The sequence below is a fragment of the Vidua macroura genome, chromosome 10, assembly GCF_024509145.1.
Source record: "Vidua macroura isolate BioBank_ID:100142 chromosome 10, ASM2450914v1, whole genome shotgun sequence".
Classification (NCBI taxonomy): Eukaryota; Metazoa; Chordata; class Aves; order Passeriformes; family Viduidae; genus Vidua; species Vidua macroura.
This window is the reverse complement of record NC_071580.1, coordinates 448,347-464,387: the sequence shown is the minus strand read 5'-3', so window position 1 is coordinate 464,387 and position 16,041 is coordinate 448,347. Positions and strand designations below refer to the sequence as shown.

At 55.2% G+C, this 16,041-nt stretch overlaps 1 protein-coding gene across 2 annotated transcripts; it reads left to right on the top strand.

Annotated features, from left to right (window-relative positions):
• The first annotated feature begins 3,857 nt into the window (after nt 1-3,857).
• Nucleotides 3,858-15,728, top strand: IGSF10 (immunoglobulin superfamily member 10). Of its 2 annotated transcripts, XM_053986608.1 has the most exons (7): nt 3,858-3,943; nt 4,099-4,346; nt 5,400-5,529; nt 6,146-6,536; nt 7,042-10,983; nt 11,775-12,675; nt 13,334-15,728. In XM_053986608.1, exons 2-7 carry the CDS (start codon nt 4,153-4,155, stop codon nt 15,240-15,242), a joined length of 7,467 nt encoding a protein of 2,488 aa, XP_053842583.1. In that variant the 5' UTR covers nt 3,858-3,943; nt 4,099-4,152; the 3' UTR covers nt 15,243-15,728. The 2 variants fall into 2 exon arrangements, with proteins under 2 accessions (XP_053842583.1, XP_053842582.1); XM_053986607.1 differs by lacking the exon at nt 3,858-3,943 and having other exon boundaries at nt 4,016-4,346.
• The last annotated feature ends 313 nt before the right edge of the window (nt 15,729-16,041 follow it).

Sequence of the window (16,041 nt, the reverse complement as noted above, 5' to 3'; positions counted from 1 at the left end):
AAAACCCAGATACAGAATTCAGGTACCTAATTAAGATTAGAATTGCATAAAACCCCCTTTTTTAGGCTGACACTGATGCATGAAACACATCAGGGTGGTGTTCTCCAAAGCTGCCTCCTTAATATAATTTCTACTGACTCCTGTAATTAAAGAGATCATGCTCTATTTCTGCCAAGATCCCAGATCTGTGGATCCGCCCCTCCACAATTTCCTTCAAGGAAGCTGAAGATCACCTGAAGATCCAGAGCCTCATGCCACAGCCCCTGATGGGCTTGAACTGCACCCAGATTCCCCGGGCTGGGCTCTGCTGCTGTCCCAGGGGTACCAGCAGCACCATGAAAACCAGACTAAGGAACAGGCTGCCCACTAGAGAGGCAGAGTCCCTGCCTGAAAAGTGAGGCTATTCCCATCTCTTCAGAAGAAAAAAACATCCCTCCCATACATCATTTGCTATCTATGACTCCGTTCCCTGAAGTTTGAGTCTTTTTCCACAGACTCTTTCACGCTGAGGAAGGAGGAAAAGCAAACAGTCATTTAAAGAGAAAACAGAGAAACAGCAAAGCAAAGCTGGATTCCCCGTGAGGGCTCTGGAGGGCGGGTGGCTGTGTGTGCAGGGCAGGTCTGGGTGTGCCTGACTCCTGGGCCGGGTGTTCCCGAGCTGTGGGCGAGGCTGGGCTGTGTGACAGACCAGAGCGGGCTTTGCTGCACAGAGATGCCAGTGCTGAGCCTTAGAGCATGAGTGCCACCCTGACAGCCTGACCCAGGGCTCAGCAGAGCCGGGCTGTGCCCTTGTGCCACCTCAGGTGTTTGTGCACTCCTGTGCAGGTCTCCTGCCGACCTGCCCCTGGTGACCTGCTGACTGTGCCTGCCCACTCTACCTGCCCAGGGTGACCTGCCCACAGTGACCTCCCACCCTACCTGCCCACTCTACCTGCCCACAGTGACCTCCCACTCTACCTGCCCACTCTACCTGCCCACAGTGACCTCCCACTCTACCTGCCCACTCTACCTGCCCACAGTGACCTGCCTGTGCCCCCAGGAGCACACAAACCACACGGACGAGCTGTGGAGCAGCTCTGCCTTCCCTCCTGGCTTGGACAAAGCCAGGTTATTCCACAGAAAGGTACGTTAGGAACTGAACTGCTGAAAAATGAGCTGAAATTGTGCTCCACTTTGGGTACGTACAATTTGCTATGCAGATCCAGCTCACAAACACTTCCTTCACTCAGCTTTCCCCTTCCCAGCGCTCCTGAGCTCACACTCAGTCACACTTTCTTGCCAAAATATAGTTTCACTTAACAAAAAGCTCCCTTCATTCTCCCTTGTAATGAATTCCAGCTAAACCAATGTCTTAAAGTCAGACAAGGGCCAGAATTGCCAGCAAAGCAGCGAGCTCAGCACAGATTTGTACAACCATTGTGTTCCCTGTAAGGCCGCCCCGGGAAATCCCAGCCACATCATAATAAAATATTCCACATGTTCCTCAGCCACCTTCCAGAGGGAGAACTTTGTATCTCTTGTAACTTAATGCTCTGCCTCTCAGCAGTGAGAGCTGCAGCTTAATGACAACAGACAGCACATTCTGAGATGAAAACCCTGTTCTTAAAATATTGACAAAGTCCACGTACATTTAAAATATTTGTTTGTATTTTAATGCAGATTTTCAGATATTTGATTTTGGAAAACGTTCTCAGAAATGACTTTCATTCCTTGTCTACCGTGTCTACAAATTACGGAGACTGGCACAAATCATTTAAAATGCCTTTTACCTCGTGTTTAAACCCACAGAGGCACAGCATTGGAATGTGTCACTCCAGAAGCCTTGATCTCAGTTATCCAGGAGAAAAAATTTGATGAACTGAAAGAAAGGAATTGATGCTTTGCTTTTCAGACAGTAGTTAAGATAGAGAAAACGCACCTAACAACAGCCTTCTCACCCTCTCTAGCACTCAGGGGAACAGAATTCAGTGTGAGCTGTCGAGGTTTTCCCTGTTCTTAGGGTAGCACCTAAAAATGCCACCTCAGGAGTTAGTGCAGGGCTCAGTTGAGGCGTTGTTCTTTTTTCTGAGACCCAAAGTGCCAGTCACACGAGTGGGCCACTGTTTCTCGGCCCCGGCTCCCGTGCTGAATCAAGGTGAGACCAGCCCTGTTTCACTGGGGCAACCCCTGAGGTAACAAACCCCAGCCAGCAAACTCCACCAGTAAAGTTCTAACTGGCTTGCACAGAACGCCCCATTCCTGCCACCCCTCCTGAGCTCCCACAGCTCACACTTGATTTTGAACTCATCTGAACAACTTTAGAACCTTTAAAAATACATTCGAGGCTTTATCTTATCGTTAAAGTTTTGTATTGCCTTTACATCTCCAGTCGAACTCCTCCTAGAAGGGGCTTTGCCCTAGAATGACACACGTCCAGCAGAAGGGTGCTGTCAGTTTGTGGCTGTTACAGACACCTCTGAGCCGAAAAAAGCACCTGGAAGCACTGACAGACGCCGCCGACAGCGAGAGGAACCTTGTCCTCCAACACCGAGCTGAAGGTGTCACCGGCCGCTCTTGGCGGGGGTCGCGCACGAACAGCCCGGACAGCAAACGCTCCTTGTGTGCGAGGCAGCCGAGCCCCGGCGGGCGGGCCGGGCAAGCGGGGCTCCCGTGCGGGGCCGGGGGATGCGGGGCCGGGCATGCGGGGCTCCCGTGCGGGGCCGGGGGATGCAGAGCTCCCGTGCGGGGCCGGGGGATGCAGGGCTCCCGTGCGGGGCCGGGGGATGCGGGGCTCCCGTGCGGGGCCGGGGGATGCAGGGCTCCCGTGCGGAGCCGGGGGATGCGGGGCCGGGGGATGCAGGGCTCCCGTGCGGGGCCGGGCAAGCGGGGCTCCCGTGCGGGGCCGGGGGATGCGGGGCCGGGCATGCGGGGTTCCCGTGCGGGACCGGGCGGTGCGGGGCTCCCGTGCGGGGCCGGGCATGCGGGGCTCCCGTGCGGGGCCGGGGAATGCGGGGTTCCCGTGCGGGACCGGGGAATGCGGGGTTCCCGTGCGGGACCGGGCGGTGCGGGGCTCCCGTGCGGGGCCGGGGGATGCGGGGCTCCCGTGAGGGGCTGGGGGATGCGGAGCTCCCGTGCGGGGCCGGGGGATGCAGGGCTCCCGTGCGGGGCCGGGCGGTGCGGGGCTCCCGTGCGGGGCCGGGGGATGCGGGGTTCCCGTGAGGGGCTGGGGGATGCGGAGCTCCCGTGCGGGGCTGGGGGATGCGGGGTTCCCGTGCGGGGCCGGGGAATGCGGGGTTCCCGTGCGGGGCCGGGCGGTGCGGGGCTCCCGTGCGGGACCGGGGGATGCGGGGTTCCCGTGAGGGGCTGGGGGATGCGGAGCTCCCGTGCGGGGCCGGGGGATCGGGGTTCCCGTGCGGGGTTCCCGTGCGGGGTTCCCGTGCGGGGTTCCCGTGCGGGGCGCGGAGGGAGCGGCGGTGCCGGTCCCGCAGCATCCCCGCAGAGGCGGCGGCGGCGGGCGCTTCTCCCGTCCCCGCCTCGCAGCGAGAGGTGCCGATCGGGCCGCGGGGAGCCCGGGCGGGCCGGCAGCGTCCCCGGGAGGAGGAGTCGGTGGCGGGTTCGGCCCTGCCCGTCCCCGGAGGGGAGCGCGCAGGTGGGAACGCGCGGCCGGTGCCGGTCCCGGGGAGGGTTGGTGCAAGGATGCGAAATGAGTTAATTTTGCTTGGAACAGTTCCTGGCGGGGAAGGAGCTGACGTGTGGAGGCGCCTCCGGGGGATGAGCCGCCGGCGGGGGCGGGAGCGCTCCGCACAGCCGGGCCAGGTCCGCAGCTGGGATCCACGGCGGGCACCGGCTGCAGCTTCCCCGGCTGTTCCCGGCGGAATTCCAGCTTCTCCTGTGAGCGGCAGCTCCCGGCACATCGCGCCGGGCAGGGGCACAGCGGGGCAGCTGTCAAATGACAACGCTCTAGGTCATGACACAGATCCGTCGCTGAGGGGAAACCCGAGAGTTTGGGGGCTGGCTCTGGGCGGGTTTTTCTTTCAAGTTAAGAATTCTTTTTTGCTTATGGCTTAACCGCGAGCGGCTCAGCGCTGTAAGCGCCCGCGTGCTCTGCTTCCCCTGCAGGAGCCCGTCCGCCCGCCGCCGCTGCTGCCGATGGCAGCGTAGGATCCCCGCAGGATGGGGGCCCCGCGCAGGGAACGGCCCCGCTGGCTGGGGACCCTCCTGGCCGCCTGCCTGGCCACCCTCCCGGGCATCAGCGCCTGTCCCCGGCCCTGCGCCTGCCACGGCTCCGCCGAGCTCCACTGCACCTTCCGCTACTTCGCCGCCGTCCCCCCGCGCATCCCGCCGGACGTGCAGCGCATCAACCTGGGGTACGTGCAGCTGCGGCGTTTGAGCACTCAGCTTGCCTTCCAACACTTTGCACAGCAATAATTAACCTTCCAGATTTAGGGCTAAAAATTAGCCGCAGCAATAGGTAAGTCTATCATGTTCTGCAGTGCTCAGCAGTGGCTGCAGCCACAGCCAGCAGAGCCCGAGACCACCCACAGTAAGGAGAAATTTTGGGGATCTACCACAGGACACATGAGAACTTCAGAAAGTTTTCAACTTGACTTTCCTTTATATTACCTGAATATGTTGTGTCTGTAGCATGGAATCTGGAAGAAGACTGAAATAGATTTCTCTCTGGGGAAGGGTAGTCCAGAGCTCAGAAAGTGGTCTGGAAAAGGAGCACGGGTATTAAAATCTGCAGACTTTGCTGTGATGTAACGCCAAGGTCAGGGCTTAGATCCCCCTGTGAGCCATTCACTAAAGGGCTGGGCTTGGTGATCCTTCTGAGTCCCTTCCAATTCAGCATGTTCTGTGATTCTGTCACTTAGGATGTCCCACAGCCTTAGGGTCTGTGCTTTCATCTGCTGAGTTCCAGGGAAATGTCACTTGTCCGGCCATGTCAGCTTCCATGGTGGCTCCGTTCTCTGTGTGGTTAAAGGAGCAGGGAATAGATCACACCCAGGCTTGTCTGACCTCTTCATGTGGTTTCCAGCAAGTGTCCTCTCTCTTAAATCAAATGCTGAGACCCATCAGCAGTATTTGTCTGATCTGTGTGTCCCTTTTGATACACAAAACCTTTGAACCATCCAGATGTGTCTGCAGAAAATGTACAAGGAGCTTCTCACTGAAGTGGCAGCGAAGTGAACACAGACAGATGTGTTTCATGCTTGCTGTCACTCACCCCATCCACTGGGAATGTTCCTGTCCTGGAAAAGTGACCACCTTTTGTGCCAACATGAAGGAATGACTTACTTTCCTCTTGGCAAGGGGAAGTGCTGCTTACCTTTAGCCGTTCCCAAAGAGTGGTTCTTTTGTTTTGGGTTGGTTGGATTTAAAAGCTGTGAGCTGGGGCTGACTAAACCCATCCTGTACAGCTACAACAGCCTGAGAAAACTCAGCCCCACGGACTTTGCTGGCCTGGAGAAACTGGAGTTGCTGATGCTGCACAGCAATGAGATCAGCACGATCCCTGAGAAGGTGTTCAGTGATTTACGTTCACTACAGGTAAGAACTAAATGAGCCAGTGTTACTTTTTGTTATGATTTAACTCTCAGTGATACTGGTAAGCAGCCACAGAGCAGCCTCCTGCAGCATTTCGGTTTCCTGTTTCTTACCTTATTCACGTGAAAGTCAACGGCCTTCAAAATCCTCATGGGAAATGTCTTTCCTTCCCAGGTAGGCACTCGATACAGGGGAAAAAGCATGACAAACACATTGCTGGATATCTCTCATCTGTATCTTAGCAGGCAACTGCAGTCAAAACTCTCTTTCTACAGAGGAGAAGATTGCAAAGCTCCAACTACTGTGTCTGAAAAAGAAAACCTGTCATTGTTAATTAGTTAGTCAGTTTGGGGCTTTTTGAGGATTTTTTTTCCATTGGGATTTCCCTTTCCCTTCAGTACAATCCTGTCCCTTTCAAGACTTCATGAAAAAAAGGCCAAACTGTGCAGAAACTTAACACACTGCATATAAACAATTATTTAAAGAAACTCCAGTTACCTGGCATTCCTGGTCTGGTGAAGAACTTTCACTGCACAGAGCAACCTCCAGCAGCATTTATTAGGGGTCCTATAATTTAACATGGCTTAATATTATGCATTTGTTACTTTTTCATGAACAGGTCTTAAAAATGAGTTACAACAAGGTCAGAGTGCTTCAGCAGGATGTATTTTATGGCCTGAACAGCTTGGTACGGCTGCATATGGACCACAATCAAATTGAATTTGTGAATCCCAATGTTTTCTATGGGCTCACTTCCTTGAGGTTGGTCCACCTGGATGGAAATTTACTTCAGCAGCTGCATCCAGACACTTTTGTCACCTTGCGCTATAGTCAAATATTCAGAATATCCTTCCTGAAGCACATCTCTCTATCTGACAATGTGCTGACTTCACTTCCACAAGAAATGTTTTCCTACATGTCAGAGCTCGAGAGCATTTACCTCCACGGAAACCCCTGGTCCTGCGACTGCAGCCTGCAGGGCTTCGCCAGGTGGGCCCGGGAGAGACCAGGTGAGCTGAAGGCTTTGTTTATGCTCTTTACTCCTGTTGTAGAATCTTACTCTTCCTGATACAGGCAACTGTCCTTTATTCATCTATTTATTCTCCCAGAAAAGACTGGAAGATAGGATTTGTCTAGGTGTGTGCAATCAAGATAAAGAGATTAATACCACTGCATTTCCCAGATTAAATTAATCTAATGGCCATTCCCAAGTGCAGCTTTCCTTAATGGAGAATTTTCCTTGACCAGTCCAAAGTTTCTGTCACTGGGAGAATCCACAGGGAACAAGCTAACTTTTGTGGAATTGGCAAGAGCAAGAGCCACATTGCACTTGATTCTGTAAAAAGAAATTCAGGAACTCAGGGGACTCTAGGACTTTTTCTGCTGCTGCCATTCACATGTCACTTCAATCTTTGGTTTTGTTTTATTCAAAAGAACCACTTGTTAGTAGCTATATATCGTTTTTAATACTAAAACTTGTAGCACAGAAACTTACTGAAGTTTTCTTCCCTTCAGATGTTATAAAGTGCAGAAAAGAGAGAAGTTCTGGTGTCCAGCAGTGCCCAGTCTGTGCTAGTCCCAAAACTCATAATGGGAAAAGTTTAGTGGATCTCCCTTCTGCATCTTTCACCTGCACTAAGCCAGTCATCCATGACTCCCTGAAATCCAGAAACCTCACGGTGCCAGATGATGGGGATTTCAGTTTCGTGTCTCCCAAGGACTTGATAGCTCCGATAGGATCTGTGGTTTTGAATATGACTGACCAAGCAGGAAATCGAGGCAACATGGCTTGCAATGTTCAGAGACCTAAAGAAATGTCTCCCATCTCATTTGACAAAAATGGCCCCAGCCGAGTGCTCAAAACCTCGTTCTCAGCATTCCTGGTGTGTGGTATCGATGATGGACACATCCAGCAGCTGTGGAGCATCCTGGCACTGTACAGCAACTCTCCTTTGAAACTGGAGCGAACTGCGCGGACAGCTGACGAGCCTTTCAGTACCTGCAAATATAAGCAGATCATCAGTGAGAAAGATGAACTTTTCACCAGTATCGAGGCTGAGCTGCGAGCTGAGCCAGCCTGGCTGATGCAGAGCCACGTGTCCCTGCAGCTGGACAGGACAGCCACCACGCTCAGCACGCTGCACGTCCGCTACGCCACCGAGGCCCAGCTCGCCCTGCCCAGCGATGACAAAGACTGGGTGAGACACCACTGGGCCATCATTTCCAGGGACAACAGCACCCAAACAGAGCACACGGTGCTGGTCGGGGGCACCGTGGAACTGGGGTGCCAGGCAGCTGGAGAGCCGGCTCCCGCCGTGGAGTGGATATTGGCCGACAGCAGCAAAGTGCGAGCTCCTCACATCAGCGAAGATGGGAGAATCATAGTCCTCAAAAGCGGGGTGCTGACGCTGCGGACAGCTGACGTGTTTGACTCGGGGCTCTACCACTGCATCAGCACCAACCACGAGGACGCCGACGCGCTCCCGTTCCGAATCACGGTGCTGGATCCTCACGTGGAGCACAGCAGGCTCAATGGAGCCCGGCTGTCGGCTGCTCCCGGCAGCACACTGCACCTCCCCTGCACATCCACGGCTGCTCCGGACGCTGCCGTTACCTGGGTGCTCCCTGAGCACACAATTCTCCGACACTCTGGTGGAAACAAACATATTTTTGCCAATGGCACCTTGAGAATACAAGGGGTGACAGAGCGAGATGTGGGCTACTTCCGATGCGTGGCAGCCAACCGGTACGGCGTTGATCTTTTGGTTTTCCAAGTGCTGATGAGACAGGAAGAAACTGCTCTGAAGAAAAAGCATGGAGCTCTGGGAGAGTGGGAAGAAGGCTCTGGCAATGAACTGCTGCGCTCTGCTGCAGCACAGAGACATCCCTCAGGCACTCCAGCCACCCTGAGAGCTCACGGGGAGTCTGCTGCATCAGCAGCCAGCAGCCAGGGCGCGCAGAGCGCGCGTCACAGGAACAGCCACGGGAAAATGCCTCACTGGCCCTACGGAGACAGAACAGGCAGGCGGTTCAGGGGACACAGGAGACAGTTTGTTTCCTCAGGCAGGAGAGTGGATCCACAGCGATGGGCAGCCTTGCTGGAGAAAACAAAGAGGAACTCGACAGTGACAGACAAACGAGGAGAAGCTGCAACAGAACCACCCGTTCAAGTCCATAAGCTCTCAGAGGTACCCGAGGATGAGGAGGAGACATCTGGTGATCTCATATCTCCAGAAGAAGAATTCATACCAGCAACAGGGAGATCCCCAGTATCTGCTCTGGGGAGAGCAACAGAGCTCATGATCACTGCAGGGCCCGAGGAGACTGCGAATCCCCCTCCTGCCTGGGACACCTCTCTCCTGCTCCCAGAGCCATTAACTCCCCTACCCTCACCTCTTCCACACCCTGTGACACCTGCCAGCAAAAGGCCACAAACACTTCCAAAACCTACAGACCCACGGGAAAGATCTGTTTTGAGTCAAATATCAGCAAATGGTGTAAAACAGTCCGCTGTACCAAGTGGAACAGCCACACTCTTCCCTGCTGTGCAAAAGTCAATATATTCTGGGCAAAGTAATAGCCAGCATCTAAAGTCTGCATCCAGGACACCCACGACAGAAGCTACAGGCACCAGCAGGGCTGTAACTCCCCAAAACACAGCAGACAAGTTACATATTTTTACTGAGTCTATTGATAATGTCTCCACCAAAACAGATCACCAGGTCCCTGTGGCAACAGTCAACGCACCAAGCCCTGAATTTGGCCCCATTTATTTTCACAGTACTCAGAAAGGAGGAGCCCCTACTCCACCACTGGCCTCGACTTTCACTACTCGTCAGCAAATCCAGCTTATCCAGGATGTTCCAACACATCCACCCCAGCTCCAGCAGCACTATGGAAGACGAAGGAAATTTTCTGGTCGGAGACGACTTGTTAGACCAGGACGTATCCCAAGTATGAAAGAGCACCGATACAATTCTGGGAGGCCGGGGTCTGCCAGAGGAAGTACAGCGGTGGCTACAGGTGTTCAAGTGAATATGAACTATGTATCAAATGTACCAGCCTTAAATAACTTCAGCAGTTCCATCAATCCATTTAGCCCAGAAACACCCCTGTCTTCCCCCTCCACCGTGAATACACCATTGGAGCACCCCGTGGGTACCCATCAAAACACAGCATTCCTCAGGGAAGAGGAACAGAAACATAGTGCAAGGCAAAAAGCTGCTGCCACAGCCATGCCTGTCACTGCAGAGGACACTGCCACTACTGCAACCAGTGGATTGGGTGTGACGGGTTTGAAGCCAACAGTTGCACTTGTTATCACTCCTCAAACCGACACCAGAGTCACCAAAAGTAAAATACTCAGAGTGGGAGGAAGGAGAGGTCAGAGAAGGAAGAGGCCTCCTAAAACACCTATCCCAGAGCATGTGGCTGCAGCCCAGAGCACTGCAGCCACCCCTGCAGCGAGCACAGCCACCCCCACGGTGACAGCTCTTCCATCACCAGCTGTGCCTCCGAGCCTTGCCCCTGCAAAACCTCTCCCTGGGAGCGTCAGTGCAGTCCCCAGGACCAAAACACCAGCGCTGGGGATCCCTGACAGCCGCCAGGCACCTCAGCACAGGCCCACGGCAGCCACACAGACATCAGCAACCGCGGGCACCCGGAGGAACACGCAGTCAGCCACGCCACTGCCTGGCACTGTGACTGCTCAGAGCTCCCCCATGGCACTCCAAACCACACCAGACCCACAGAGGAACACCCAGCTGGCCACGTCACCAGCTGCTAGCCCTGCCCAGACTCCCACCATGGCTGTCCAAACCTCACCACGGCTGGACGAGCCCCCTGCTGCCACGAGTGCCCGACCTGCTGCAGCCAGTGCCACGTCAGGGCCAGCACCTGCCCAGCACACCAGAGCCACTGCTGCGGCAGGAGAAAAGCCCTGCCTGGAAACGGGGGAGGGAGCTGTCCGGGAAAAGCAGGCAGCACAGCAGGAAAAGCCTGGCACCGCAGTGCCAGCAGGAGCCGTGCCCAGCGCTCCCGCTGCAGCCACCGCTGCCGGCGCCCAGCACCGCGCCCCTCTGCCGGCCCCGGCCGTGCCCGCAGCGCCCCCGAGAGCCTCCGAGCCCCCGCGGGGCCATGGCCAGCTCCAGCCCAGGCCACCCCCCGAGGGCACGGGGAGGGGGAACACACTGCAGCCCCCGCAGATCGCACCTCCGCGGGGAGGGGACAAGGACAGCTCTGTCAGTGCCTGGTCTGAAAGGCGACAAAATCAAGACACCACCACCCTCCCCAGTCCCATCACCTTAGGTTCTGCAAGCAGAAACCATTTTTCAAAGCCCAGAATAGTCGGAGGGAAACTGGCTGCTTTCACTCTGCTGGCGAATTCTGATGCTTTTATTCCTTGTGAAGCTACTGGGAATCCCCCTCCAACAATACACTGGACCAAGATACCGTCAGGTGAGCTTGACAAACCTCTCTAGAATTTACCTTCCATTAGTCCTGTAATTTGGCACCTCTTCTGTGCACCAAACTCAAGCATTGCTTCGTTTCAGAGTACTGTGAAATATTAGTGAAAGGTAAACTTGTAAACAGTGACAGAGACTCGCTGCAGCATCTTAGTGCTGACTCTGAGCTCTTTAGTGAAATTATTTAAAAAATCAAATCTATGTTTAATTATAATTCTTTGCCAATTGTGGGAAGAATTCAGTATTTATTGTACATTACCTGCTATTCCAGGACAGTGAGACAAGTGAAAAGAAAAATGTGGTAAAAACCACTCAAATCCAGTTACAGCTGTGCCAGGTTTGGACTGCAAAGCCCCGTGTGCTTTATCCAAACTTTGCTGGAGATTCAGCTTCATCCTGACTTTGAAGCTTTGGCATTCTATATGCAGAATTCTCTGATTTCTTTCTGGTTTATCGCTTATTGTCTTCGTTTTTAGGGCAGAGCAGGCCAGGGTATTTGGGTCCGAGGAAACACAACAAGAGGCAGGCAGTGCCAGGCAGTGCCATGCAGTGCCAGGCTGTGCCAGGCTGTGCCAGGCAGTGACAATCTGTGCCAGACAGTGATAATGTGTGCCAGACAGTGATAATGTGTGCCAGGCAGTGTCAGGCAGTGCCAGGCAGTGACAATCTGTGCCAGGCAGTGCCAGGCTGTGCCAGGCAGTTGTTCTCATGCAGTGCCAGTCTGTGCCAGTCTCTGCCAGGCAGTGCCACGCACTGACCGCTGCTCCGTGCCTTGCTCCGCAGGGCGCGATGCCGCGGGCCGCGGCGGTGCCGGCCGCTGGGCCGTGCTGCCCAACGGGACGCTGGCCATCGCCCGGGCGGGGCCGCAGGACGGCGGGCACTACCTGTGCACGGCGGCCAACGCGCACGGCGCGGCGCGGCTCCTGGTCACGCTGGCCGTGCTGGCCCACCCGCCCCGCATCGCCGGCGGCCGCGGCCGCCCGCTCACCGCGCACTCCGGGAGCAGCGTGGCGCTGCCCTGCAGGGCCCAGGGCAGCCCCCCGCCCCGCATCTCCTGGCTGCTGCCAGACGGCGCCGAGCTCGGGCACTCCTCCGCGGGCAGCGGCAGAGCGCTCGTGGAGCCGGACGGCACGCTGGTCATCCGGGCGGTCACCGTGTACGACAGGGGCCTCTACACGTGCCTGGCCAGGAGCCCCGCGGGCACCGACGCGCTGCCGGTGAGGCTGCAGGTGGTGGCCGCGCCCCCCACCATCCTGGAGGAGAGGAGGCAAAGCGTGGCAGGAACGGCGGGGCAGAGCCTGAGCCTGCCCTGCACGGTGCAGGGGAAGCCGCAGCCCAGCGTGCACTGGGTGCTCCCCGGCGGCGCGGCGCTGCGGCCGCTGCAGCCGCTGCGCGCCGGGCTGCTCCTGCTCCCCAACGGCACGCTGCAGCTGGGCAGCGCGGCCCCCTCCGACAGCGGCACCTACGAGTGCATAGCCACCAGCTCCACGGGCTCGGACAGGAGGGTGGTCAGCCTCGTGGTGGAGCGCAGAGAGACCCTTCCAAAAATAGCCATCGCCTCTGGAGAACTGACTCGGCTGAACTTTGGGGAGAGGTTGCTTCTGAACTGTACAGCAAGTGGGGAGCCCAAGCCCAAGATAATCTGGAGGCTGCCCTCCAAGGCTGTTGTGGACCAGTGGCACAGGTATGACACTTTTTTTCCTCCTCCTCTTTGGAGCTTCAAACACTGCCTTGCTCTGGTGCTCACGTAAGAGCCCATTACAGCACTAATACACTGTGAACTAAACCAAATCTTAAGTATTAACAGCTATGAAACTTCTGTTCTAACAGCATCTATATCTAATAACAGACCTATTAACAGATCACACCAACTGCCATAAGTGAGTGAGGTCTCAAAACAGGTACAAGTCATATTTGAATTAAGGTAATTCCTGCCACCATGCACTGGCTGACTGCTGTCAGTTTAGAGGAGGGGAAGTTATTTTTAACAGATTTGTGAAGCAGGGCTCAGGAGGGAGGAGTTTCTTTCATCTCTGCCACATCTACCTTTGGGGGTCTCCCCACACCCCTCGCACAGTAACACTTCACCTCCACCTTAGGAGAGACAGCCCCAGCTCAGGGTGTTCCCAGCAGAGCCAGCAGCGCTCACATCCACACAACACCAAGACTGACAGTGACATCAGGGTAGGACACGCTGGGTGGGCAGGAGGCATGGGCACAGTGCCTTTGGAAAGGCCTTCTGTGCTGCACTGTGCTGCTAACACGTTCAGTCCCCTCCAGTGCTCAGTGTGCACCCCCAGCACTTGTTTCCATAATTCTCTTCCTCTCTCTCCCCACAACAGAATGGGGAGTCGGATCCATGTCTACCCCAATGGATCCTTGGCTATTGAAGCAGTTACAGAAAAGGATGCAGGTGATTACCTGTGCGTCGCAAGAAACAGAATTGGGGAGGATCTGATACTGATGAAAGTCAGCATCACCATGAAACCAGCCAAGATTGACCACAAACAGCAGTTCAAGAAACTGGTGCCGTATGGGAAGGATTTCAGAGTGGACTGCAAAGCCTCAGGGTCGCCCACACCAGAAATATCCTGGGGCCTGCCAGACGGGACGGTGGTGAACAACGCGATGCTGGCGGATGACGGCGGGCACAGGGCTCGCAGGTACGTCCTCTTCGGCAACGGGACCCTGTACCTCAACAAAGCTGGAGTGGCAGAAGGAGGAGACTACACGTGCTACGCCCAAAACACTCTGGGGAAGGATGAGATGAAGATCCACGTCACGGTCATTGTGGCAGCCCCTCAAATAAAGCACAATTACAAGACACACATTAGAGTGGCAGCTGGAGACACAGCCCTGCTGGACTGTGAGGCTGCTGGAGAACCCAGGGCACAGATATTCTGGTTGCTGCCCTCCAGTGAGATGATCTCCTCGTCCACAGACAGGCACTCCCTGCACGCCAACGGCTCGCTCTCCATCAGCCAGGCCAGCCTGCTGGATGCTGGGGAGTACCTGTGTGTGGCTCGGAACCCTGGCGGGGACGACACCAAGCTGTATAAGCTGGATGTGGCTGCTAAACCCCCCATCATAAACGGTTTATACAGGAACAAAACGATCATGAAGGTGACGGCAGTGAGGCACTCCAAGAAGCACATCGACTGCCGGGCGGAAGGGACACCTCCTCCTCAGATTATGTGGATCATGCCTGATAACATTTTCCTAACAGCCCCATATTATGGGAGCAGGATTGTGGTGCACAAAAACGGGACACTTGAGATTCGGAACATCAGGCCCTCAGACACGGCAGATTTTATCTGTGTGGCACGTAACGATGCGGGAGAGACTGTGCTGGTGGTGCAGCTGGAAGTCACAGAAATGCTACGGAGACCAATGTTCAAAAACCCTTTCAACGAAAAAATAATAGTAAAACCTGGGAAAACTACCACACTGAACTGTTCTGCGGATGGAAACCCTCCCCCGGATATAAGCTGGATGCTGCCCAATGGCACACGGTTTTCCAGCAGCATCAGGACATCCCAGTTTTTCACAGGAAGCAATGGGACCCTGACCATCTACAGTCCCGAGAGACACCACGCCGGGCGCTACCGCTGTGCTGCCCGCAACCAGGTTGGCTACATAGAAAAGCTGATGGTCCTGGAGGTTGCCCAGAAGCCCAACATCCTCACCCGCCCTGCAGGGCTGGTGAAGGGGGTCAGCGGGGAGCCTTTGTCGCTCCACTGCCTGGCCGAGGGCAGCCCCCAGCCCAGGCTGGCGTGGACGCTGCCAGGGGGCCGCGTGCTGGACCGGCCGCAGGTCAGCGGGAGGCACCTGCTGCTGGAGAACGGCACCTTGGTCATCCGGGCAGCCTCGGCCCAGGACGCAGGGAATTACGTGTGCAGGGCCCACAACGATGCTGGAGACTCCTCCCTCACCATTCCCGTCACGGTCGCAGCCTACGCCCCGCGGATCATGGGCAGGCCCCCCCCAGCCATCCACACCATGCCAGGGGCAGCAGTGCAGCTCCACTGCGTCGTGCTGGGCATCCCAAAACCAGAAATCACCTGGGAGTTACCTGACCGCTCCACGCTCTCTACAGCTCACCAGGGCCGGGGGTCTGGGGGCGAGCTGCTCCACCCCACGGGGACTCTGCTCCTGCAGAACCCCCGACCCTCCAGTTCTGGTGTGTACAAGTGCACAGCGAGGAACCCCCTTGGCACCGACACCGCAGTCACCTACGTGCACATCATCTGAGTCAGAAACGCAGCAGGAACGTGGGGAACACGGGCTGGCCGGGCTGGGCTCATCCTTGCCATGGCTTTAATCGAAGGCAGCCGCAAGTGAGTGCCTGGACACATCCACAGCATTCAGTCTGCAGTCACTGGGCAAAAGGAGAGGGGAAAGGGAAAATTAGCTCTAGCGTTATTTGCTGGCATTGGTCCTCTCCATGTTCAGGGGATTTAAATGAAAGCAAAATTAAGGAACTTCTGCTCTGCAAAATAATAACAAACTGACTATCAAACATGGCAATTTTCTGGAAACGTGCCCAGAGAGCTCTTGCACGGACACAGTTTTGCATCATTTCAATACTGCCCACCTTGTATGACTGTCACAAGCACGGATCACAGAGGGCAAGGACACCTGGGAACTGAGGAGCAGGTTTATTGGGATGCAGATTACCTTCTTAATGTGTTTTAATATTTAGTATGTTTTTTAAATAAATAATCCATGATGTAACAAGTAGTGAAGTATTTTTAATAGCACAGCTGTGGTTGCCACAGTCTTTTCTGCAGAGCTGTGAGATGACACAGAACAGCTCAGTTTGGAAGAAGAGAGGAAGCTCTGCTCTGCACTGTTAGGCCAATGCATACAGGCTGGGTGTAGAATCACTCCAGCTTGGCATCGCTTTCTTATTATCACAAAAGCATTTTTTAAAGATTTCTCAACAGAATAAAAATCACATCAATTTGAATCTCAATTTAGGATTGTGATCCCTCAACTGAGCAGCCAGGTAGGTTTAAGAAGCAAATTGAGTTAGCACAAAACAGGGAAA

Bases quoted from the DNA above. Each gene is read 5' to 3' on its own strand.
- IGSF10 (XM_053986608.1), top strand. From the start codon at position 4,153: ATGGGGGCCCCGCGCAGGGAACGGCCCCGCTGGCTGGGGACCCTCCTG. The intron at 4,347-5,399 runs GTACGTGCAGCT...CATCCTGTACAG, and splicing joins GTGCAGCGCATCAACCTGGG to CTACAACAGCCTGAGAAAAC. The intron at 5,530-6,145 runs GTAAGAACTAAA...TTTCATGAACAG, and splicing joins GTGATTTACGTTCACTACAG to GTCTTAAAAATGAGTTACAA.